Consider the following 27,936-nt stretch of genomic DNA (forward strand, 5'->3'; position numbering starts at 1 on the left):
TCGTGTGGATCAGCAGCCTGGACTCACTGCACACCCACAGCACAGAGAGCTGCAGCACAGAGAGCTGTTTTCTATTTCCTGCACACACACAGTACACGGATATATGATGCATCATACTTCTTCAGCAGTTTAAAACTCAGTCTATTCTTTCTTCCATCCAAAACAGCACCTGGGACTTAATCTATGTAAGTACACTATTGTTTTTCCTCTTTTTTAAACTGTCTGCTGCACATGTAAAGAACCATAACGTCTGACATATAGATAATTGTAGAGACATATCATGGGAATTTGACTCATGTGAGGGCAACATCTCAACTCTACTTTGAGATATGATTGCACAGAAGTGTTCTTAATGTACTACTAAAGGCTAAAGACCCAAAACTCATCATTCATTTAAAGAAAATTGCTGCAACTCCAGGTACAAAGAGCATAGACGAGTCAGTACAGTCTTTATATTGACAAACGACTGTACATATGCAGTGGTTCCCAACCTGGATGCTGCATTTTGTTGTATCCTCTGTTGAGTTAGTGTGTTTTATTGTCATGCAATGAAAATTGGAATGTTGACGAAAACAAACAAGCGATAACTCAGTAACACTGTTCAATAAACACGGCACACTGGCCTAAACTTTCTCAAGTTGACTAAAACTGCAATATCTGTGGGATGTTCTGTAACTTCAGAAGGACGAATGCTCAGCCTGCTGGTGATACACTATATTCTGTGACCTAGTGTAGTTTACCCACAGCTAAAATGAAGTTATATTAAGTAAATACCAGGGGTTCATTTCATTCATATGTATGTAATAATAAAGTAGAAATAATATCTTATTCAATGTGTTGTTTTTGCTTAAGCTTCTACAGCTGTTGCAAAACATGAAGTAGGGCAGAGTTAATGAATTAAAGAGTGGTGATAAAATATGTGGTAAAAGCCCAGCACATTGTCAATGGTTTAGATATCAGAGCCAATGCACCATACTTGTAACTAAGTCAGGTGCTCTATATTACAAATGTCATTCTGTTATTAATATCAATAGAGGAAGTTACAGACTGTGTATGTTCAATCTATTTTAACACAAAAAAGCAGTAATACATTTTATTAATGTGCTGAGTAAAATAAAATAAACAGTGTGTTTCAGTAAAGTCTTAATCCAAACAAACAATTTAAAAGATCTAATAAAGGATTTGAAAGGATTGGGATTCAAACAGCACATTCACAACTGGAATCAGATTTGATAAACTCCCTTTTCCTTGATTAAAGTAATAACAAAGAGGCAGAAAAATGAGACAGCATCTCACCAGACACCTGATAAACTATTGATAATGGTTCCCCTATGATCAGTTAGTTCTACACCAGTCGTTATTGATATCGTAAGTCCTGACTCTTTTTGATTTTGATTGGTTAGTGAGAAAGTGCGACAAGGATGTTCATGCACCGAAGGTTTAAATGTTTTCAAGTTAAAACATTGTGTAAGTAGTGCACAAAATAGCTACTGCTGTATATAGTTTTTATGCTGAGGACGTTGAATTATTTCAACCCTAAACTTTGTAGGTTGTAGTGAAACAAAAGATGCAGACAGTGCAAACAGCTGCTTGTCGACACATGCGCTTATAGTGCGGCTCCTGCATTTTGCCTAATCTTTAACTTGAGGTTTTGTCCTGTAAAGAGCCTTTTGACAAAATCTAGTTTAAATACCTTCAATATTTAATTTGAGATTGAGCTCAAACATGCTGCATGTTATTATTGTGTTGGCCCAGCAGAGCAGCACATGAATAACGTCACAATTTATTAGTTTTTTGGTGCCTGAAGGAAATTCCCCCTCTTTCAGCTCTTAATTGGTCTCAACCAGCTCCGTAACAGATATATCTGGCTCTCAAGATGCCAAATGCTTCATTGTGTTCATCAGCTAGTTGCTAACTTTGTCTTTAAAGCAGTTTTGTGCTGGGCAGGGATGCACAGTGGCTTTATCAGAGTTTTCCCCTGAAAACAGCTGCCTTCTCTGGTTAGAAATATTAATGAAGAGAGTGAAAGTGAGAGAACTCTGGATACTTCGCATCTTCAGGCCTCTAAAGGGAAAAAAATGGAAAGAAAATTACTCTGTCATGAGGATTTAAGGTTGGGATACACTGCCATGGGCCTAAAAACATATGAAGTGAAGTACCTGTAAGTGATACATATACTGTTTATATGGCATGAGAGCATACTTGTCTGCACTGTTTTTCTTAAAATATATCATCGTAACCTAATTGAAGAGAACCTTATATAGTTTAATACAACAGGTGGAAGCTTTCTCACAATGCATGTTGTTTCCCAAACACGTGGAAATAAACGTATTGGGGTATTGTTTTGAAACAAGCATTAAATGTTGTCTCATACCAGTCTTCAGCTTTCAATGTTGCTTGCTTGACATTTCACATGTGTTGTCCTGTGTCTGTATTCTTGCTCATTTGTTGCTCCTTGTATGTGGTTCCTCCTCAGTTTCTGCACAGAGAACTCAGACCTCGTCCACAGGATGCATATGAATAGCTTATTAAATCAATGGAGTAAGTACTGAGCAATTCAAACACCCTTTCAACTCTGCCTTTACATTGCATTTCTGTCAACTGAGAAACTACAACTGTCTTTTTTCTTTACCTCTGTATGTTTGCTGTGTCACATCACAGTTTCATGTTGTGATGTTTTTTTCCAATTGTCCTCTTGTTCAGAAAATCTGTTTTAGGCTAGAGATCAACTTGGAGATTCATGTAGGAAGTATTCAATGAATACATCACCTTATAATGATGATAATAATAATAATACAATATAACATAACTTGAGCATTAAAATATCTTAAATTGTTATGATCAAAATCATTGTTCTGTATATATTTTTATTTCAATACATTTACTCAGATGTCTTCTTTATGACTAGTTTATAATCGACCTCTATAAGTTCATGAAATGCCCAAGTCAAAACATGTGCATCCATAGTAACGTCAAGCAACTGTAAATCATGAGGAAATATGTCAGTATAATTTCTTATTAGTTCCGTTGTTGCTTGTTATGAGCACTGGCTGAATGTCTGATTTACCACCTATTATTTACCAAGCTACCGCCTGCTACCGCCTGGAAAGCTTGGTTACTCAGCTACAAGGTTCATGTTTGCAGTGGCTGCGTAGGTTGGTGCAGGCCTTTGAGCCATTTGTGTGGTCTACCTCTATTCCTCACTGAGGACTATATGAAACATATTCTTAATTTTTTTTGCGTGTGTATGTTTCAGCTTTACAGGATGTACAAACATTTTTTAGGCCCGCAGTCACAAGCTGAGAGGTAAAGGAACCTGTGTGTGTGTGTCATATGAAGAGCTTTGCAAAAGAACTAGTGTGAAAGAAGGAGAGGACGGGGCATTCAACTTCTGACCAATCAGTCCAACACGACTGGCTACGTTGTTCACAAAGACGTGACCTTGGGCAGAGATGGGTGATCACTCAAACTGGTTAGAGAAAGAAAAGGCTGATGTCCGATTCAGCATCATCTTGAATTATGTTGCCGTCCATGGACTCAAGTACAGGTTAATTCATGTAAATTAACTTGATGATAAGATGCAAACTACTTGGAAGCGTATTCAAAGTGTGTAAGACTTCTCTTCATTCAGCATTCAGGGATCTCATGTTAAAAGCCAACTAAACACATTCAGGCCCACAATTGTGCCGGACCTATAGCCCTTTAATAATTAAAATTTTCATTTATTTAGATAATGTTTTAACAATTCAGAAATGTAATTGTTTTAACCACTTGAGTCAGATTTAAAAATAAATTGATGTTTACAACAAGCTTCACTGAAAGTAATCTAACCAACCTTCTGAAGGCCACATTGGTAATTTTAATGAATGCAATCTTGCAGCTGGTACACATCAGCAACGGATCCAGCTTTTGTTAAACTGATTACGTTTGCCGGATGGATCCGCCTTAGAAGATCAGACCATTACCACTGATAGATCACATAAAATGTTTGAACCATGCAAATTTACATCTGATAACCTCAGGGCTGGCCCAGTCATGTCCTTTTTGTTTTCCTCCTCAATACAATGTTTTAATTCAGTTACAGTTAGGTGTGGGTTATTATAGCAAGATACAAAATGGAACCACGTTTATAATGCCCAGACTTATATGTTATGACATGTTATATAATCCAATAATTTAAGGTGTTAACAGCCACGAACATTACTTCAGGTTTTTAATTTAGATGATGTATCAAGATGTTTTCTATCTTTCCCTGCAGCTCCCTGCATGTTAAACATTCACTAAATACTTGGTCCCATGTACCAGTGTTATATATGGTTACAGTCAAGCAGTGACAGTGTTTCAAAACCTCAACATATACCCGAACTAATGCATTTGAATAGTTCAAGAGGGGAAGAAGTGATTCAGATTATTTTTCAGTTGAATATGGGATTAATTTAATTTAGATTTATTTTCATCCCTGGGATTTAATAGGTGTCTACATGCTATGGCTGTTAGAGCTTTAACTATTCTCTGATGACTTTTATTTTATTCATGTACTTTCATTTTGTAAAACATTACAATGGCATACTTATATTTTATAGTATGCATAAGTTGGTCAATTCTAGCAAATAAATCAAAGATGTTCTCCCTGTTTACCAAAGACTTCAGCCATTGTCTACTTTTATTAGCTTTAGGGAAGGCAATGCTAGTATGTCAGTCTGCCAAATTCATCGAGGCATAAATATCTTAACAAGACATTTACATTAGTTGGAGTGACATGTCATTTATTACAGACATGTAATATGGCCCCTGATAACAAAATGTCAAAAAGTGTATTTATTGTCAATATTTTATTTTGTCAGGTACTTTGGTTTATGACCTAATATCTGCAAAGCTAATGGCATTCCCTGAAATTCATGTGATAATCCAAGTCTCCCCTCTTCCACGTGCCTAAGTGTCCTTGGGGTAGATACTGATACTAGCACAAATTGACAACGACGGATGTGCCCGCAGTGTGTGAATGATGTGTGATAGAGAAAGGGCACTGTTTAAATTTGTGTGTGAATGGGTGGATGGCAAACCTGCACCGTGAAGAGGTCATCAGGACTAGAAAAGCTCTGCATGAATAGGAATGTTCAACATCAACATCACCTGTACCTTGTACTTAAGCCTAATTATCATATATTTCCAAAACTAAGATGATGAATATTGTAAACATTATACCATACTATCACTTGGCATGTTAGCATTATTAATGAACGTGTTGAAATAAAAATTTTAGGGATGAAATGTTGGCGCACAGAGCCACTTACATGGCTGTAGGCTTATATAAAAGAACCGTTAATAGGCCATGACTGCTTCCAATACAAGCACCATCCCAAAGGCCATTAAGGGGCTTATGCGCTTCAGCACACCACAGAGCCCTAACAATGATAATTTTCACAGAAATTCCACTTTTGTTTTGTTGCCGATTTTTCATCCCCAAATGTCTTTATGAAGTTGAAAAGATGCCCTTAGTCGAATATTTATAATTTCCCTTCACCAAAACAGATAAGTACATCCTGACCTTTTTGTCCAGCCCTTTGGCACATCAATTTCAAGAGATCACTCTTCAGTCGGTGTCCTGTTTTGTCTTCTTACTTGGAGTTTGGTGCTGGGACTGCAGAAGTTACCACATTACCACTTCCCTATGGTATTAGATGGTATACCACAGGGCAGAGCACAGAACAGTCAAGACCATAATAACAGCTTTCTGTTGTATCATAGAGTTTCCATCCTCATGATGCCTATGATTTAGATGTTATGTAATACAAATTCCTAATAATGTTTATTACTATATAAACCTGTTTGTTTGGTTTGGTACTTTCAACACTTTCCAGTATAAAGTGAAAGAGAAAAACACAGTGGTTCATGAGGTGAGCACAGAAATACTGTCCAGGTAAGAAAAAACAAAACCTAACCTGTAACCTGAGCTTAAACCAGTAAATGAAGATAGTGCGTGAGGTCAGTGGAGTGGAAGAAACACAAGAAGAAATGTATAATGTATTATTTCCTGAGTGAAAATGGATTGTTTGACGTAAAGACCTCAAAGTGAGCAGGTATCATCTAAAACTCTGGTTGAATAACTTGTGTACATCAGTGAGTCACATATTATTATACAGTCATTGTTTTAAGTGCTAGCTTTAAAATATTTGCAAGAGATTGATACTGTCTCTTCACATTAGCTCAATCCAAAAGTGATTTGCATAAAAAAAATTGTGTAAACATATGAAGATGTTCCCTGTTAATTGTTAAACTGTGACTGCAGTATTTTTCAACGAGAATTACACCAGCAGACTCAGCTGCATGCAAACAGACTGAACAAATCTCTTTTGGCTCCTTTAGATACTGCAACTACAGAAGCTGCTTCGTAACAACCAACAGTCAAAATCCATATCTATGGCCCTGTACACACCTGGTATTAACATGTGGTTTTTGTGATCTTCGATCGGATCTCAGATCCCTGCTCTATACAAACAAACATGTACGTCAACTCTGTTCACGAAAACCAAGTTATATTGTTTTTACCCAATCTGAGTGTCACAAGTGTGTTAGATTTGTGTGTGTGTGTGTGTGTGTGTGTGTGCGTGTGTGAGAGATACGGCATGAGCAAGCAAAAGAGGGTTAGAGACGAGTCAGGAGAGTCTGAATATTTCTCCTGCAGCTGCGCTGTGAATAAGGATTTTAAGCTAAGTTAAGCTAACAGGATAACAGTTTCATATTGACCAAGACCTTAAAAACATGTGTTGGAATCAATCCTTTCATCTCAAGTCACCAATATACTTACGTTTAAATATAATTTGGACATGCATCGTTGCTGTCTCTGTAATTAAAACCTTGTTTCTCTGGGATGCAATTTAGCACATGACCAGTGGGGGTAGAATCAGAACCTAAGGCAGTTTTGGATCACCATAATATGGCGGAAGGTTTTATAGAGAAACTCATAGAATGTGGTATTTTGATGCTGCAGCTGTTTTTCTTGCACTAAACTCAACATCAGCAAATATGTTCTACTGCAGCAGTGCCATGGTTTCTCTGTATGTTGTTGAGAAGTGACAGGTACGATTGATGGTTTTTGGTGAAGGACAATTCTGCTCCCCAGTGGATGTCATTCCTCTAGATACACCAAAAGTACATAGGGAAATTTGAGAACAATGAAGTTTGTGTCTTTATTTTATACATATATATTATAGTCAAATGCACAATCTACTTGAACACTGAAGTCCAATGTAGGACTGTTACAGTGCACCCTAACAGCAGCCTTTCTGGAAGCATACACCTATACCACATATAGTAGGACTGATTGCATAACCTGTGACAGTGTCATTCTTCATTCATTATCTTAAAATCACGTTTTGCTTCCTCACATCTAAAGATTACATAACTCTATGACTGGTGCTGTGTAGAAGTACAGGAACAATGAGTTATCAAACAGCTTTTGTCATTACTGTCCATTGCATAATGTTAAGTAGACAAATTCAATATTAGGTTAGTTGGAAATGGATTAAAATCTATCGATCTCCCATGAATCCCCTCACACAATCTGCGGGACAAGGCCTCAGGCTCACAGCGCAGACCAGGAGGATCACTATTAATAGAGCTGTCACCAGAATTACTGATGCTGTAGGATTTTTGGATGGCATCAGCTTTAGGATGTGGTTTACCAAAAGGCTTCACCAACGTTTTGTTGTCATAATGTGGTAATGCGTCAATGATAACACATCCAAACTGACGTCACTGCACTTCAGACAAACACAATGATGATAGGTCAGTGGCTGCAAGCTTATGAAATGGTTATTGAGCACCGCTGCTGACGCAACTGAGGTTGTTTAATCATCAGTCAAATTTTATTTGTACAGTAAATATTTTCAAATCACAATTTGTCTCTAAGGGCTTGATATGGCAGAGGATGTTGCACCTATATAGGTGCAACATCATTATAAACCTCAGACAGAGGCACATGTGAGGGATCCCATTCCCAGGATGGACAGTAGTGCAATCGATGTTGGGTGTAGCTAAGCACATCAAAAAAATAACAGTATTTACAACATTGATTTGCAGAGCATCATGGAAAGGTGTGTCAATGTTTATGTATTTATATAAAAGAAAATGTTGGATAGGGATGAAGGGAGCAGAAATGAAATTGAGGAGTTATTGTCAGCAATGTAAAAGTATGTGGGTATATTGTATATCAAGCAGTCTTGTTGTAATCATAGTCCATGATCAGCTTCCACAATGATCACAATCCACCACCACTATCAACCATTAGCTGCAACCACGGTCCACCATTATGACGTTGAATGTTACACATTATGTGAGCTTTCAGCTTTAACAATGGTAATGGTTCCTGTGGGACCACAATAAACAGTGCTGTACTTGAAAATGAAAATTAGCTAATTTACTAACTGAACAGATTTTAAATATGAATAGATAACCCAACTTAATCTTAACATTGTTATGCATTGACATGAAATGTGTAACATTTTCAATAAGAAGCATGTGAACATATTGAGACAAACAGAAATAGAAAGCTCGTTGTTTTTGGTTTTATGTCCCAAAGCTTTGTGAACAAAGTGGAGCATTTAGGTGAGTTGGAGGAGAACAAAATAGAGCCAAAAGGAGAGTAAAGATTGGATTTCCTACACTCACAGGAGCAAAAAGATGACTTAAATTATAATTATGGAGGTGGCTCAGTGAACACCTCCAGGGGAACCAGGGAGAGGGGATTGGCACAGTTCAGACTAGTTGACTTATCAACTCTGCCAGCCATAGCTGCCAGATAGGGAGAAACATGTGGGAGGGACACAGGAAAACAAGGAGATACACAGGAGAGACACTGAGAGACGCTAGCAGAAAGTGCTAGCACTTTAAGATGAAGTTTGATTTATGTTTTGTCACTTGTTTTGAAGGACAAAATAAAATGCTGAAAAGCGTTTGGTTTGTCTCTGGCTGTTGTGGTGAGACACCGATGGCATCGGACATTGCCACAATAATTTTACTCCATATTTGCTGGGAGTGCTTGTGCAGTTGTTTGCTACGATAGTGGATATACCTCTTGGAGGCAAATGATATGACAGTATTGTTTTTTCTGCTTTCTAGGTGTAAATAAAACAATAAATTCACCTTTGAAAACTAAATTGATACCAACTTAAAGCAATATTTCACAGCTCGTTTTATCCTGATGTCACAACTTGATACACACTTAAATATGTCTCTACCTCAGCCGCTGTCTTTGGCTTCTTTTAAGTATATGCACAATTCTTTTATATAAGTATATAAAATTAGCTGCAGCTTAATGTCATAATAAGCAAGTCATTACCCATTTAATTGCATGAAGTTCTATGGTCACTGGTTTCTCATTTTATGTTCGTTATGTTTAGTATTTGCTAACAGCTCTAAATGACATGCAGATATGTTCAAATGAGAATTTTTTTTATTTGGGTACTTATTAATCGCATGCATACATCCCAAGAGCTGCATTTCTCGATCTTCCCCTCATTAGAGTGAGTGTTATAACTCTGAATTAAATGGGACATACACCAACCACTGTACTTTTCCTTCCACAGTTTACATTCCCCAGTAGTGACATAGGCCACCATTGCACCATTCACCACAGACTGTGGTCAACACCGGCCACAGCTATGTGTGATGTAGCTCTGACCATCCCTCATTGATCTGTCATCTAACATAAAACGATGATACCCCCCTAGCTGCCACCTCTGCCTTCAAAAACTGCAGAGGAAGGCAGAGTTCTGAGACAAGCATCAAGTCCCTTAGGAAAATTCGTGAAGCAGTTTACAGCTGCTGTGGTATGGCACAGGGCACTTTACTGGCTCAGCTCTAATTCACAGGCTACAGCCAAAAATGTTGTGACCAGAGGGCTGTTAAGGCAAACCAATGTTCTGCTATGCTGCATTTGTCTACATACTTTATGCCCAAAGTCACTGAGGCTTTAAATATTCTGTTATCAAACTGAACTCTGACTAGAATATCCATTTAAGACTTGATTCTGATTCTTTTCCACTTTCGTGATAGAGTTGCAACTGGAAAATATCTTTATGCATGTGTGTGTATGTATGTGAGTGGACATTTTAATGGGTCTCGCGCAGTGCATGTCCTTGTGAAAGAACCTCCTGTGATTCATCTGGTTCATTAACACTTATTGTTTATAAAAGAAAACAGCAGACTGAGTCAGCTCCTATTTAACGTAGTGTGACTTATATCATTCTGGCTTCAAGTGTGAACTCATAAGTGAGTCACCCCCTTGATGTCACCTAATGACGTAAATCCCCCTTGTTTGGAAGCTAACAGGCTCCTCCATGCACAGAAGGGTTTGGTCCTGATGCGCATAAAAACACACACATACACAACATTCCCTCTGCTCTGAGCTAACATCACATCCCTGTACAATCTTTTGAAAATTCCTCAGAGAGAATCCTCGTGTTGACAGACGGAAATCTCGCTTTGGCGCAAACTGATTTTTATTGTGAAACATTCTTTATCATCTGAGGGGACGTCAGCAGGCAGCCGCCAGCCCTGATATTTCTATTGACTTTCTGTGTGGTCAGACGTAGGTCAAACTCACAGCGGGTTGTGATGAGTGACCTTCAACACAGACAGGCATATTTCCTGCATGTCGCTTGTGCAGCTTTCAAACTTTCACACTCTCTGAAAAACAAAAAAAAGAGTCAGTGCTGGTAAAGAATCAGATCTTGGAAGAACTAACAACACAAGAGCCAAGAAAAATAGACAAGTGGGAAATAGAGAGTGAGACAAATACTGCAGAGTGCGTCTATATTGAGCAGCAACAGTACCAGTGACATTATTGCCTTCCCTTGAAATTCTTGAGACGCAAGATGCAGAATTATGTTTTTGCACTAGAAGCTGGAAAATGATTCACACTTTGACTTGTTTTAAAAAATAGTCAGAGCTTGTATGTGTATTTATATTAATATGATTTTGTCTGTGTTTTAACTCATTGCTTTGGTTATATGGCCTTCAGCTTTACTGTTTGGGTTCAGTCTCTCAGCTGTAAGTATTATTGTTTCCAGACACAACAATCAATCATTTTCTAGAAATATATAAATGTATATCCAGTAGGTAAAGGAGAGGGAATATTAACCAGCTTACAAGCATACATCACATGCCTGATCCTTTCCAGATGAAACACCATCTACACCAATGTCAGAACCAGCTCCTTCTTACAAAGTACATCTAATGACTGATTGGGCCGATGTGTAAATAGAGCATGTCATTGTCCAGGGAATTTACAGCAAGTGAGTACAGAAGTACTCTGGTGTGAACATGTTTCACAGGGATTGGGATTGTGATCTGAATCTATGGGTATTTCAATACGGAGGTGATGGCAGAAACAGCCTGAAACCATTAATCTATTGTTATCCCTCCTACTTTCTGGGTGCTCAGTCCCATGACATGGGATGCCGTGATGTGTGTAGCCTATAAACTATAAAATGTAGTGTTGCTGCAAGGTTTAACAGCACAAGGTTATGTTGCTGCTGTGCACTAGTATGAACAGATCCGCCCACATCAAAGAAGAAGTCTGACGTTATACTCTGCTCCACACACCATTACTCCATCAGTAAGGGTTATAGAGTTGGTGAAAGCGAATTAAAGGTTACAAATCTGGTATATGTAATAAATATTGGTTAGAAATATGCAGTGTCATTGAAAAAGTCATGCAATTTCCAAAAGTAGCTGGGCAATGCAGTCTTGTATAAATATTACTCAGAAAGATTTAAAAATGGCATTTATTGGTGGACTATTCTCAGCATCCCATTTTAGTGACTCGGCTGCGAGAGAAAGCAGAGCAGTGTTTTTACGAGTGATGACACATGCTCAAGATAGACAGTATGATTTATGCAGAGAGAAAAACAACATGATATAGTCCGGTAGGAACAGGGTAAACAGGAAGAGAACAATAAAACCCTGATCAAACAAGTGCATCAATCATATCTGAAATATCACAAGCCTGTCCAGTGGCGTCTAAGTTTTGATTTTTAACAGAGCATTTTTCCCATACATAAAAGGAACTCTGGTAAACAGTGCATTATGTAATTCAGTTAAATGCAGCTTGTCATAGTATTGTTTAATTTATATTGTTGTGTGATGTATCGCTATACAAAAAGGCAGGCAATGGAAATGTTTGGAGTCGTAACAATTATTTTTTAGATCACAAAGGGAGGTGTAAAGAAAGTTTGTGAGCCACAGTCATTCTTTCTCCAGTGCAGAGAGAAAAGAAGTAGTGAGAGATTCAGACTGGAGAATTAGACAGAGAGTGAGTGACAGCTGGATGATAGGGCTGCACTGTAGGCATTCCTCTCTGACAGTGTCAGAGCTGAAAGTGCCGTGATTGTTTAGTCCAGAGCCGAATGAACAAAAGCAGCCTGAATAGCCGGGGTTGATTCTCTCAGCTTGATTGAGGAAACCGTGCCAATTGTGTTTGCGTGTCAGCGTGTGCTTTCCACCAACGTCATTGTAAAGGCGAGAGAGGGTGTTGTCATGGAAAACATAAACTTTGACCTTTGGTGTTGTTACACCAGCACTCTGTGCTGGAAACTAGGTCAGTAGTACCTGCTCTATGAGGAACAAGGTTCAAGATTGACTGTGTGAACTGAAGCTACCCTCAAACAATTAAATAATGTCAAGTGGATCAGCACCTTTGTTCACATCTTCCTTATTTAAATTGATGATGCCGAGCCAGACTATTGTACCTCTGCCAAAGAGGTTACGTTTTCATCTATGTTTTTTTGGATTACCTCGAAACTTGTTGGAAGGATGCAGTATGGGTCTGGGAAGAACCCATACTGCCAATCCATGAATTTCTTTTTTACTGTCTTGAACTTGGCGAGATAGGCAGTTTTTTTACATTTCACTTCATTTCTGAAATAATGATTAATGGATCCTGATGACAAAAAACTGCATATTTTGGGGACCGATATTTATGAATGTGTCCAATTTGATGCAGATCTATGAAAAACCGGATCTAATGAATTTAAATGTGGTTTCATAAGGGGACTGTTTGGGCCTTGACAAAGTTATATGCTCTCTGTGCCATTGTAGTTCATCTGCCTCCGATGTGTCCTGTGTTTCAGCAAGACATGTTTATTTTATAAGCTCTCGCCTTGGAAGCTACAGTGTCAGAATCAGAATCAGAATGTATTTATTGCCAAGTAGGTTTACACCTACGAGGAAATTGCTCTGGTTATTGGTGCATACAATGAACATAGAACATAAAAACATACAAACACAACACACATAAGAAAAGCAATAAAAAGAAACAATATATATTTACTCACTATTTACTTCTTATTTACTCCCGTTTTCTAATATTTATAAAAAGTAATTTTTTTGTAGACATAATCATATCTAAATAAAATATATAAATAATAGATAAAAGAAGTAAAAAGTGAAATGTAAAAAGTGAAATGCAAGACAGTGAACAGTGTCAGATTGCAATATGCAATGTAGTGGAGTATAATATAATATAATAATATAAATATAATGTGTTAATTTAACACATCCTTGAGGTGTGGGGGCGGAATAAAAGTCAGAGTCAGGTGGGGGTCCCGGGCCTTATTGATTAGGCCAGGGGTTTTCAATTGGTTTTGTCCCAGGGACCACCATTCTGACTAGAAAGTAATCCGCGGCCCTTTTGGGCCTTTTTTTGGGGAAAATAAAAATTCCAATCATACAAACTACATCTCCGCTCAACCGCTCTTCTACATCTACCTTTAACACGCATGCACAGGGGAAAACTAATGTCAGCTTCTAGCCCCAAGCTGGTTTCAAGTTTCCCCTCAACGCCTTTATATTATTTTAGACATATTTTTCTTATTTTAGATTTTTTTCATGATATTCAAGAGTAATTTGGAAATGTGTTGAAATATCAAAGCGAATTTCGCGGACCCCCCACAATGCCGTCGCCAGGGGGCCACGGACCCCTGGTTGAAAACCCCTGGATTAGGCCAACTGCAGCCGGGAAGAAGCTGCTCTTGTGGCGGGCGGGTTTGGTCCTGATGGCCCGCAGCCTCCTGCCCGAGGGAAGAACCTCAAAGAGTTTGTGACCCTGGTGGGAAGGATCAGCCACAATCTTACCTGCACGCCTCAGAGTCCTAGAAGCAAACAGGTCCTGTAGAGATGGCAGATTGCAGCCGATCACCTTCTCAGCAGAACGGATGATACGCTGCAGCCTCCTTTTGTCGTTAGCGGTGGCAGCAGCGAGCCAGATGGTGATGGAGGAGGTAAGGATGGACTCGATGATGCAGGTGTAGAAGTGCACCATCATTGTCTTTGGCAGGTTGAACTTCTTCAGCTGCCGCAGGAAGTACATCCTCTGTTGACCTCTCTTGGTGAGGGAGCTAATGTTCAGCTCCCATTTGAGGTCCTGGGAGATGATGGTGCCCAGGAAGCGGAAGGACTCTGCATCCACGACTGGGGCGTCTCTCAGGGTGATGGGGGAGGGTGGGGCTGGGTTCCTTCTGAAGTCCACAACCATCTCCACTGTCCCATTGTCTTCAGAATACAGACCTACTCCTGGCCTACATGCACTGGACTACAGGCGGTATTTGAAGGCATATAACAGTTAAGGAATATTTGTACTTGGTTTGTTGCCCAGTTAAATAAATACTCTTACTACCATCTCTGAATTAACTATGGAGCTATAGCCGGCTGGCTGTCAGCTTAGTGTAGGACAAACTCTACAAGCAGAGGGATACCAAGAATATTCCTCTGAAGTCTGGTCACCACCGTGAAGTTTTTTAATAACTAGTTCAGATTCCAGGTAGTTTCTGGCCTGTTCCCTGCCAGGTCCCTGTTGATGAACGATAAATGGTCTATATTTATATAGCACTTTTCTAGTCTTTATGACCACTCAAAGAGTTTAAAGTACATATTTGCCATCCACCCTTTCACACACATTCATAAAGTGCTTTTATGTGCAACACTTTCTTCACTCACAGTGCTGGCACATCCGTCAAAGGCAATTTTGGGTTCAGAATAGGACTGGGCAATTAACCGAAAAATGTATAGAAATAAATAGATATTTATAACCTTTAACTGACTTAATCTTGCTCATGTCGGCTAATTCCTTTCATACTTTCCCCGATGCGTGCATTGAATGTTCTGTGCCACATTTCCTCCCTCCTCACTCCCCCGCTGACCATGTTAACGATACATCCCTAATCAGAAGTTATTAGGACACGTACAGGACTTGACATGTATTTAAACACAGTGAATTTAAGTCATCGCCCAGTTCAAGTTCAGTATCTTGCCTAAGGACACACACAGAATCAAACAATCAACCTTCTGGTCAGTGGACGACCTGCTCTAACTCCTGAGCCCACAAATTGTCAGTTTAATAATTTGGATTATCAATCAATTAAACAATGAGGATACAGTTTGTTAATTAGTCAAATTAAAGGTTGCTGGTAGGTGTGTATTCGGCAAGAGAGTAAGTCTGGCAAGTGTATTTCCAAAAATGACAAACTATCCCAACAGTTCAGTAACATTATCACATGCAGGGCATTTAGTTTTCTGGTCTGGTGCAACCATTACAGCAGATTGGACTCATGCTTCCTATTCATGAGGAACAGCAGGATTCACTGTTACATAGACCAACATGTAATTGGCATGTCAGTTTTATGAATGTTTTCTGATTGTAATAACTGACAGGTTATACTTAGTGTTATCATCTGCCTATCATGACAACAGTCATCAGAAAAGGCAGTTTCAGGTCATTTTTACAGCTAAAATAAAATAATTGAACTCATATTTGATTAATTTTTCATTGCTTGAATTAAATTCGACCAACATACATCGCATATATCTTAACTGCTTCATAATAATTTCCCAGCACTCTTATTTTAACTTAAACAGGTATATTTTGGAAAGAAGCACTATTATTTAAAGAAGGCCAATATGACTCAAAAGCGAGCCAGCTCCCATTTCCTGCTTTGGCTGCAAAAGCGAACACACCAAGGGAAAGGGTGGGACACGTCCAGTTCCACCACCACGAGTTTGACTCCCAGAAATTAAATGTTTTTGCTCCAAAGAAAAATGCACGTTTATGTTTAAATATGAGTAAGTTCTGGACAAGATAGACTTTAGCTTTTTATACCATATACAGCTAGTAAAATATTTAAAAAAAAATGTACAATAAGTAGTTTCACAATAATGTACATCATTTAGACAGCTATAGTATTACAGTTTGCACTCATCCAGGTCTTTATTAGATGCATCTGATACTGATACTAGGTCTTCTCTCCAGATTTATCAGTTGCACATTCATGCTGCCAATCTGCTGTTCTACCACATCACAAAGGTTCTACTGGAATCACATCTGGTAATTGAGGAGGTCACTGAAAACATGTTCATGAACCCAGTTTGAGACTTTTACTTGGGACTTATAGCATTATCCTGCAGGAAGTAGCCATTAGAAGATGATAAACAGTGACCATGAAAAAACCACATGGTCAGTAACAATACTCTGATTGATTGTTATATTCAAACTATGGAATAGAAAACGTTCCTCACACCGTCACAAACAGCAGTTCGTCTCCATGGATTCATGCTGTTGACTCCAGATTGTGACTCTACATCTGCAGCCTTAGCAGAAATCATAGATTCATCAGACCAGGCTATGTTTTTCAGTCTTCAACTGTCCAGTGTTGATGAGTCTGTGTCACTGCAGCCTCACATTTCTGTTCTTAGCTGACAGGAGTGAACCTGACGTGATCTATGCTGCTGTAGACCATCCAACACCGTTTATTTTTAGGTAACAGTTTTAAAGAATGTTTGTCTGAATTACTGTTGCCTTCCTGTTGATGGCTATATTATTAACTGGCATTATGTGCATGCAATACAATACGCTGAATAATGAAATAATGATAATTATTATTATACATACACAGAGTCCTTATTGCTGTATAGAAGTCCATCTTTAATGCACATTGACCATCAAACTCATTAAAATAACAGTATGTTTCAATGACACCTTTTCAGAAATGAGATTAAACCTACATTATGTGTCGAGGAAAAACATCTCACTTGACCACTCTGGACAGTGTGTGTTCAGCCGTGTTATCCATCCGTCCGGTCTCTATTTATTCCCTCACTCCATTCTCTGTCTTTGTTTCAGTCTGTAAAGTGGAGGCCCTTAATCTCATCTGTGCAGCGAATAAGTGGCAGAGTGAAATTAGACCTTTTGTGAGCTTCTCTTTCATCCAGGGGTTGTTTTCATATAGTTAGCTGCATAAATTGGTCTTTTGAGGGTCATCCAGTCTTTTGTGTTTATCATCGTAGCAGCATTGCACCATGGAATTATTTTAGATTTTGTTGGATTGATATTGATCAAGAAATGAATATGATTCTACAGTGTTGCAAACTGATGCCATGCAATGACTGTGATTTTTGTTTATGAGCTGCAGTAGCTTAAACTGCAACTGGATAAAACTCAATCAGATTGATGAGTGATATTCAAGAACAGTAAGCCCTTCATCAATTAATTTAGAAATATATATATATTCGGAGCATTGGTAGCCAGAGTCTTCGCGGTAGTGACCTCAGTTTGAAAAATACTGAAAAAGGGTTTTTACTTTTCAGATTGACTTTTTTAACCTGATACATGTCCCATTCATTAACATTAAGGAGACAGGCTTTATGACCACCAGATGGTGATTGTTTGGGTTTACTTTTAGGGGGCAACCATTTTTCTACGATCTCACTTCAGAAACACATTTGTGGGGTGGTTGATAAGCTAGTGACAGTAAAACACAGACATGGCAGCTCTTATGATTGCAGCTTTTAGCATCAAGTACCTTGTGAAAGGGTTGAACTTTTGGCCTGTATCTTCAGTGTAGTTACTATTAATTATACGGAACATCAACTTACAGATAATGCAATTAAAGACACACACAAACACACAGATAGATTATTGTGTGTCCCTTCTTTTCCAGTGGACATCTCCAGTATGTGTGATGTGGATGTGTCCCCAGAGCCCACCAGTCCCACCCTGTACGGAGAGTCTTCAGACAAGTACTACAATGTGGACCGCTGGCAGAAGCTTCGCACCGCTGTCCGTAAACTGGAGTTCTGGGAAAACTTTACTGCCGAGCTAATCGGAAGTGGCTTTTTCTCCAAAGTCTACAAGGTATACTCCCTGTCCTCACCCCCATTTCCCCCTGTTGCCTACCTACGTGGGAGCTGCTATCAAAGCTTGCTTTGTTTCAGCAACTAATTGGAACATTCCTGCCATTCTGTGATTGGACCACATCCTTTGGATACCATGGGGATGCAGTACCCAACTCATCACGAGCTGAGATCTTATATAACTTCCAATGTGATACCGCTGCTGGAGCAGAGCTACAAGAAGAGCTGGTTTTCATGTGTGTAGGCTTTGTCCACACTGAAAGGAGCTAGAAAGAAGCCATAGGATGGATAAATGATTGGGGAAATCAGCACTTTGATGTGTCCATATTAAGTGAGATTGAGGAAAGTATGGTTTTTCTCTTGGTGTTAAAATTGAACTAAATACATGAGCAGCCAATTACTTTACTTTTTATATAATAATTGACTGAGTTTAATTTAGTTTAAAGCCTGCTGTCAGACTGTCTCCACTGTATATCTACTAGTCTCTCCATCACCTCTGATACACCCTCCACTGATGTTGCTAATTCTGCTTCCACCAATGTCCTTCAGGTGATGCACAGCACCAGTCGGAAGGTGATGGTGGTCAAGATCTACAAAAATGACGTGGACCAGGACAGCATCGTACGAGAGATCAGCCTTTTGCAGAAACTCTCCCACCCCAACATTGTCAGGTATCTGTCTGCTCGTTTCCCACATCTTACTAACGCCTCAGAGGTTTGTCTGCTACAGCAGAAGAAAGTGCCTGTGGCTTTCCATCACAACACATTCCTCTCTGTTGGTACAGACTCAACACCCTCCCACACATCACACTCTCACTCTTGTTTTCCCTACGTCTCAATTTCACAGTCTGTAACGTGGGAACAGTATTTATACCGTCTATAGTTATAAAGCAATAGAACTGCAATACCATTGAAAGGCCTTCGTACTTATGTAAACCATGTCAAATAATTGAACTATTGTTCTTATCATATTTACTAAGCAACGTAGAAAATTGACATCAAACCACGTCACATTAGTCAAAAGTAAAGGCATCCTGCCATAATAGGAACTTAATGATATTATATAATAATGCAATGATATGCAATATTATAAATTATTCTACCATCATCATCATCAAAAAAAATTATTATCTGCTACATAGGGCATCACAACATATTTTTTCTAGCAGATACAACTTGATTGATGGAGGTCCAATATTCACCCTCTTTTTACTCTGTTATTCTCTCCACTAACCTCTGATAAAAAATATCTGGTCCTACAGTATATCTGCTCCTCTGTGTTCGGTAGCTGTTAACTTTCCCTGATGATTGATGCTGAGTAGGCTGGTAGTGTAACGTGGGTTTATTAGGCAGTTTTCTTGTGAAGACAAGTGGATGAAAGCAACGTGGGTGGGAGCAGTGGGAGTGAAGCAAAACTTAGTTTGTCTTAAAACTGAAATAATGAGCAGGAAAACACTCAAATAGCTTGTTAATAGAATGTTCATTTAGGTGCATGTACCATAACTGACGCTTGGCCCTGCTGCAGCTACAGTCACCTTTAATAAAATGAGACCTTGGTGCTGTCGTTTACAGCAGTTACATAAGGCAGACATAATGTTTGCCTAAGCAATCTTATTATAGCCTTGTAGCAAGGTCATTGCAGTAGGTTTATCAGAGTGTGGCATATTGTTTCTGCTGAGGTCATACTGTGATTACCCGCCACACACCAAATCCAAACAACCACTTTGTGTTAATGAAGTTTGCTGAAGCCAATGTTCTCAGGATGCAACATGAGTGCTATTAAAAGTCAGTCCAGCGGTATAAATAATGTAAATACATTGGGTTAGAAAAATGTAACACAGAAAAGGGACAGGTTACTCAATGTTTTAATTATTGAATCTGACATTAAAAGTAAATATGTAAAAAAAATTGTTTGTTGAAAACAATGTGTAGCATCTTCTATCTTATTAATATTCAAGCATCTCTGCAAATATTTTACTTTTTTAAAACTACTACAAACTAGGTCTGCTGCAAGCACCTTAAATCTAATGTTTCTTACTCCTCTGTGCCACAGAGCTCCATTGTTAAACACTGCATTTCACATGATTTATTAGACTTGTGGTAGAGAGCCATTGACAGAGTTGGAAACTATGTAATGAGAGATGGACTCACACATTATTTAGCAGAAACACTTTTTCTAAAATGACCGCTCTCACGATAATAAACAATATGAAAATATACCATATACATAGGCAATTTAGATAACAAAAACTTTAAAATAAATACAAAATATGTACTTTATCTACAAATTTTGTTTCGAAAATAATTGTCAGTGTTTTCTCTTATTGTAGATATCTGGGAATCTGTGTCAAAGAAGACAAACTGTATCCTATCCTAGAGGTGAGTCATTGTTACTGTGAATGTTCCCAGGCCAGCTTTGTGGAAATGAAACCCCAGCCGATTGCATTTTCGTGAGCTGATAGGGACAAAGTAATGTTGAGTGAGCTGAGTCAGGTGTGTGTTGTGTAACCCAGACCTGGGTCCAGCCACATTGGCAGTGATATTAAACCTTACACCTTATCATAAAGGTGTGGATAGGTCATTACCTCAGAAATAAAGGCATATATGATAAGACCGTTCACATAGTCTTATATTTTTACACTGTCCTGCTGACTCAGCTTTATTAATATACAGACGGGTGACAGAGTATAGGAAAAAACAACATAAAGCGTGTTAGTGAGGTATTGGACGTCCAGGCGCTGCCAGGGCAGCTTAAATGTGCCTTTGCATTGATTCTACATTTGGTGATTCAATGCTAGTGATGGAGAGCTCTGTTGAACACGTCAGAAACCCTCCTATACAAGAACGAGCCTGAATCAAGACGTTGAGTAACATTTTAAACCTGTTAAACCTGGTTGAGCCTGGTTAAGACTGTAAAATGGAAAGGTGGAGCCTCGGGTGGCGGAGGCAGGGATCATTCAGGTGGACGTCATATTTAAATGAACCGCCTTGAAGTGAGACTAGCTGTGATGACTATGCAAAGCTTCATTTTTGAAACTGTGTAAACATGGTTGTGTGTGTTGGGTGTGTCAGTACGTCAACGGTGGCTGTCTGGAGGAGCTTCTGGCCAGGAAAGATGTGCCCCTGTGCTGGAGAGAGAAGGTGGACCTGGCCTGTGACATAAGCAGAGGAATGATCTACCTGCACTACAAGAACATTTACCACAGAGACCTCAACTCAAAGGTAAGACCCACCCACCCCAAGTCTCTGTCTCACTACAGCCTATGTCAGTCCAGTGTGCCTCCTCCACACCCCCTACCCCAACAGGGCTCATTAAAGTTTCATCTCATCTCTCATTATGTGCTATCACAACTGCAACCCACAGAGACCTCACAGGGGGACACACTGTTGCTGCTACTAACACAGCTCAACAACTACATTTTTGGACTTAAAAAACACTTCAGTGCCTTGAAGTATAACACCAGAGCCTGTCTTAATAGGATTTTTAATAACTTGTGACCTGAAACATCCAACATGGATAAAGAAAACAAAGATAAAGTCTGAACTGTAATTGAATAAAAATTATTAATACTAAGATTGATGACAGTTTTCAGAATTGGCTTGTTTCTGGCTCCTTTCTGTCTTCAGATTTAAATGGAGTCACAGGTAGAGGTAGACACAGGCCGCAGAAAGAGGAGGATGGTCGAAATAAATAAAATTGTCTGTAGCTTTGGCTAACAGAGATGACCATCTGTTATTTTGATGATATTTTTCCTGACTTCAAATCCAGTGTCCTGACATGAATCTAAACGAAGCAGTATCTGTTTTTAAGTTCAGTTGAACAAGTTGTTAAACATTTGTGAACCTGACAGGTCGAAACCATTGTTGCCATCTTGTGCAGTCCTTGGCTTACAGAAACTAGTAGAATAGAGGCTATTGTCTGCAGATGACATAATGATATCACCTCTGTTAGAGAAAATACAAAAGTAGTACTTCGATGAAAACATCTGCATTGATCGTGCAAAGATGAACGCCTGTCTGACATTCTCATATAATGTCATTAAGGTCTTTTCACACCAGGGCGTTTGTTTTGTGGGATGAATTTGAATTTCACTGTATTTCTTTGTGTTGTTTTTATCATGAGTAAATTGTGTGTGAAGCAGGATGTGAAACTGTCCCGCCAACATCCTTGGACTGGATTACACATTCGCATGTTTGTAATAGATCTCTTTATAATGTAAAAAGCCACAACCAATACCTGAATCAAGATCCAAAAAGCAGGAATTTGTACTTCTGATTCTTTTGAACCCATTTTGGTTTTATCCCAGCCTAAAAAGTCTGAATAGAAAGCTCACTGGGATTAAGTCGCCCACTTTACCAGTGGCTGGACATGTGACGATTCTGGCTGTTTCAGGACGTCCAAAAAGCAATTTACATTCCAAAGCCCCCTCGACTAATGCAGTCATTGTGAATATGCCTCAGTAACTCTGCAAGTTAGCTTGAATTAGAGCTGAAGCTATGGAAATGTGAGGCCCCTTTTAATGAGTGTTTACAAGCTGCCTTTTTTTTCTCTTTGTAATCTACAAGAGCTTTCCAGTTCTGTTCCCCAAACCTTTGCTTTCCTTGGCACAGACATGAGGGGCCCTGGCTAAATTTAGAGGAGAAGTCTGGGACCAGAGTTTTTCCCAGGAGAGCCTCGTAATGACAGGCTACTGGATGGAAAGGGCTTCTGGTGCAATGAGGGCCACACGCTAGGAGATTTACTGTACCTTACACACGCGTTTGAACATCTATCTTAGTGAGGACACTCATTGGCAGATTGCATTCCCTAGTCCTTTACCCCAACCTTAACCCTCCAAACTAAAAGGCCTTACCCTTACCCAGACCCTAACCTAAACCTTATTCCAATCCTAAACCCATTAAAAGTGGGTCAGAATTTGAGGACTGGCCAATATGTCCTCACTCTGCAGGTTGATAAAGCTGGTCCTTTCAAAGATATTTGTATGGATCAGAATGTATTTAAGAATGTATTTATTGCCAAATAGGTTTACACCTATGAGGAATTTGCTCTGGTTATTGGTGCATACAATGAACATAGAACATAAAAACATACAACCACAATAAATACAACACACATAAGAAAAGCAATGTGAATAGGTGAATATAGAAATGTCCTGTAAAAAGCGCTATATGAATTATAAATACAGGCCATTTACACACACAAACACGTACACATACACACACACAAACAGTTGTGTCTCCATGACTTCAGAGACATTAAATGCACTTACATTCCCTTTCTGGAGGGACAGACTGTATATGTTATACACTCACAAACACAGACTTCAGGCCACCCACTGTTGTTATGCAACATCGCACCTCCAGCTCTGCCTGGAAACTCAGTGATCCACGAAGAGATTAACTTAATACAAAAATTTAATTAATCAAAAGTCAAATATCAGCCTGTCAGCTTGGCCTCTGTGATGGAGGCTCCTATGTGCCACACAGGCAGCCAAACGGACTCTCTTCACATGTGGTGTGGCTGAATTATTTAGTGTGCTGGAAAGGTGCTGATTGATTCTAATGAGCCTATTGATAAGTGGAGAGACTGAAGAAAGACTTTGTCTGGCAGCTGGATGCTCACTTTGTTCCAGGGAACACATGCACACTTAATGGAAGCACATTAAAAGATCTAAATTGTTTTTAGTTTTAATTAAGGACAAAATGGTAAAAGGAACTGTTGACGCTGACTGATTTGTTTTCCAGGCATCATCAGCCTTACACTGCCATCTGCTGACGAAATAATACATTGCAGTTTCATGAACCTGTGATGCATCTATCTCCTGTTTTTGTTTCTGCAGAACTGTCTGATCCGGGTGTCGTCTCGGGGACGGGAGGCCCTGGTGACGGACTTTGGCCTCGCCAGGGAGGTGGTGGATCTGCCAGTTAAAGATCCCGGCAGGAAGCTCTCATTGGTGGGCTCAGCCTTCTGGATGGCCCCTGAGATGCTCCGAGGGGAGCCATACGACCGCAAGGTAGGGGATAAACTACTATCACTGGTGTTTCAGCTGGATGCAGATTTACTATGTGAAAATAATGAGGTGCATGCGTTGTAAACATGAATTCATACAACATGCATTTACTACTTTGCTCTTTAAGTGTCATGCAACCAACCTAGAATATATGTACACAGCATCTTGGGGCTGAAGTTAATGATTTTTACTGTTGACTTATCTACTGATTACTTCATTAATTAATTTATTATCCATTTGATAAGAAAACCCTGAAAAGGTCTCCTGTCTCGAAGCTTGTTTTTTCAAAACCCCAATCTATAAATTTATTGTCATGTGAGAGACAAAGACAAGCAGCACACACCTACATGTAAGAAGTTGCACCTAAGTAATGTCTGTCATTTTTGTTCAAAAGTAATATTTTGTATATTTTTATTTGGGGTTTGTTTGGTATCAAACTCAAGGATTGTATCTTGCCTAACTGATTCCAGGTGGATGTTTTCTCCTTCGGCATCATGCTCTGTGAGATCCTGGCCAGGATTTCTGCTGACCCAGAGATCCTACCCAGGACACAGGTACAGCTCAATTTAAAAAGCCTTCATCAGCCAGTATGTAGCAATTTGTATTTACCTGTAATAACTCCAATGATCATAATTAGTTGAATACTCTTTAAAATTGTGTTCAGCTGTAGTTGTAATAAGTTATGAATATTTTATCACACACCAAAGTTGTTGTTGATTAAGTATCTGAACATTGAAGAGACGATTAATTGTTCCATAACAGCTAATATCTCCCCTTGTTTTTCAAATTCAGTTTTAACTGCTTTCTGCCCCTGACAAGCAGCCATTCGTTTGGCTATAATCTGTTTATACTGGAGAGGTGAAAGTGGAGGCCACATGTTTACGTCATAGCAGAACTCAATGAAGGTTATAACAGGGTGTGTATGAAGCAGTTCAGCGAGGTGATTGCCACGCACAGCTGAAATTTGAACCTATTTCCCAAAACTAATAATTTAAAATAAGAAACTCAATGATAAGGAAATAATAACAATTATGGATTTTACATGTAACAAGTCCTTAGCCTTTTTTAATCTCATGTATTGATCCAAAAACACCTCTGAGTCAGAGCACACGGAATCCGCGTGTTAGCAGTGGCATTTGTTATCTTAATGTGTGTTGTTACCAGCTAATCCCATGCTGTGGAAGGGACACAACTGTTCATTGTTCCACTTACAGCACAGATGCCCAGTAAATGTGTGTTATACTGTGTCCACACTGCATTGTCTGATGATGTCTGTGTATTTCAGGACTATGGGCTGAACGTGAACACATTCAAGGAGATAGTGAGCGACTGTCCTCAGCGTCTCCTGGACCTGGCAGCCAGCTGCTGTATGGTAGGTGGATAGAGGATGGATACTTTCATGGAAACAGGTTAACACAGAGACAAGGTCACAGCATTGATGAGGAGTATTATTTGCACTCCATAAGATGTATTCTAAGTTTTAGTAGGTGGATCATCAATAATATTCTAAGTTTAAACCTGTACTGTATATCATCATGATCATTTTCACTAGTTCTTTCGAGGCAAGAGGAGATATGTGAAGGTTAAGATGGTCGATGATGTACAACACTATATTGGGTACATGTTGTTTTGCCTTTTTATACTTCAATTGTGTTCCCTAGTGGATACTTGGATTTAAGTATTTTGAATTTGTGGTATGCCTACTGGTCTTCTTCTTACCTTTTTTTGCTGGGCATTGCCAAAAATCATGGGATATAACTGCCACCTGTTGATCAGTTTGATAATGTGAAACCATAGTGTGCATCGTGTTAATTATGTACCTAGCATGGGCATCCTCAAACACTTGTCTTTCCTCCTGTCTCAGTTGGAGCCTTTCAGACGGCCAGCCTTCACAGAGCTGCTGGATGAGCTGGGTGAAGTCGCTGAGACCCTCGAGCCACCGCCCAAATCTGACCTGAGCACGAGCTGAACGGTCAGGAAATCCCATCTATTCAGCATCAGGACTGGAGGGTCTGAGGTTAATCGCCACTGTCTTGAGAGGAAACTGGACTGAATCTGAGTAAAGACAACACTCAGTCGGGTGTGCAGGCCTCTCTGGCTTCACTCTCTTCCACTGCACAACACATGACCACAGTGGAACGTGACTTCACTGAGGTGGTGCAGATATACAGATTTAGATGTGTTTTCAGTGGAAACTATCCTTACTTCTCATGGACACTATGCCTTACATATACAGTAAATAGCAGTAAGGCTTGTAGGAGTGAATATAGAGTTTGTTCTGGTTTTGTTTGTTTGTTTTAGCTGATGTCTTACTTGACTAAAGCATTAGTCTGTCTTCCTTCCTGTGTTTCTGCTATTCTTTGTTTGAGATTTTTTTTCTGTAACCAACGAGACAGATGATTGAGTCTGTTGATGTATTTTCTGCCTCCTCTGTCTGCTTATGCAGCCCTGGCAACTGCTCTTCAACAGGAAATTGCATTTGTTGACCGAGCAAGACTGAAAATGCGCTGCTCTCTACTGGGACTTTGACAAAGGAATCGCCTGACATGAGATATATTTGATTGGACGAAAAGGTTTTCCAGAACGCACAGCAGCAGTGGATCTACACACAGGACTAAGGAAATGAGCTGAAGAGATTATTAGTTATTTGTATATGTTCTGAATAGTTGAACTCATGGCAGTAACTTCAAACATGCCGTCAAACTTTCAGGTTCACAGTTATTATTCTTGTTGGTATCATTAAGCTATTTATTATTTCCATAAAAGTATTTTCACTAATGAAAGCCTGCAACATATCAGCTTTACAGGAACAAATAAGAAAAATCTTTAGGTTATTGGACTTTACTTAGCTTGAGTTTGTATTTGGATGATGTTTTCTACTAAGAACCATTTCTCAACAGGAAATCATTTTTTTTCCTGCATTTACGGTTCAATGTCGTCATACTTATTCTGCTGTAATTTTTCTGAATATATAGGTGTTAACTTTAAGTTCAGCAAGCGTGTCAATATTTCTTCCCTTCTCTTTTTGCTCACAAATTTGTTGTGTTTTTGAATTCTGCGAAATGATAGGGATTGGAAGTGTCCACAATCTCTCAAGTTTACCAGTTCTGACTAATTTCTGGTTTGTGTGTGGTCTCACAGTGATTTTTCAGGCAGCTACAACACAAAATTAACTCAGACATGCACCTTTCAGTTACTGCCCCTATTAAAGGGTCATTGTGTATGATTTCAGGGGATCTATTGGCAGAAATGGAGTATCATTTTAATAGTTGTGTTCTCGATAGTGTAAACTATTTTTGTATATTGTTACCTTAGAATGAGTCATTCATCTCTACATCTGGAGCAGATCCTCTTCAATGGAGTCCTCCATGTTGCACCTCAGCCAAACTGCAAACTATCACTGACCTAAAGGTCAACGTAGGCTTTACACGCTTAAAAAACAAGGTGTATTCAGCTTTACATTACATTACATTTCGTGTAGCTGACGCATTTATCCAAAGTGACTTACAATAGCTGGTTGCAATCTGCGACGTTACCACTAGACGGCACTAAGTCCAAAAGAAGAAGGTCTGAAAAGTAGAACAAATTTGAAAAGCCATTTAAATGGCCAGTTTTGTCCATTCAAAGTAAATAACTGACAGCAAATCACAGTGGCTACAAGATTACATTGATAACTAATGTAACCATGTTATACATTGTACTGAAATACAAATGGAAGAATAAAGTTTCATCCCAATTCA

At 39.1% G+C, this 27,936-nt stretch overlaps 1 protein-coding gene across 3 annotated transcripts; it reads left to right on the forward strand.

The window, feature by feature from the left end:
• zgc:162952 (PKc_LIMK_like_unk domain-containing protein) lies at positions 1 to 27,936 on the forward strand. 3 transcript variants are annotated; one of them, XM_053420896.1, is made up of 10 exons: positions 1 to 185; positions 2,477 to 2,541; positions 17,994 to 18,187; positions 18,736 to 18,857; positions 20,516 to 20,564; positions 21,258 to 21,407; positions 24,026 to 24,199; positions 24,667 to 24,750; positions 25,482 to 25,568; positions 26,061 to 27,936. In XM_053420896.1, the coding sequence occupies exons 2-10, from the start codon at positions 2,511 to 2,513 to the stop codon at positions 26,163 to 26,165; spliced, it is 996 nt and encodes a 331-aa protein (XP_053276871.1). In that variant the 5' UTR covers positions 1 to 185; positions 2,477 to 2,510; the 3' UTR covers positions 26,166 to 27,936. The 3 variants fall into 3 exon arrangements, with proteins under 3 accessions (XP_053276871.1, XP_053276872.1, XP_053276873.1); XM_053420897.1 differs by lacking the exon at positions 2,477 to 2,541; XM_053420898.1 differs by lacking the exons at positions 1 to 185; positions 2,477 to 2,541 and adding an exon at positions 5,879 to 5,920.

Source organism: Pleuronectes platessa, chromosome 4 (genome assembly GCF_947347685.1).
Source record: "Pleuronectes platessa chromosome 4, fPlePla1.1, whole genome shotgun sequence".
NCBI lineage: Eukaryota > Metazoa > Chordata > Actinopteri > Pleuronectiformes > Pleuronectidae > Pleuronectes > Pleuronectes platessa.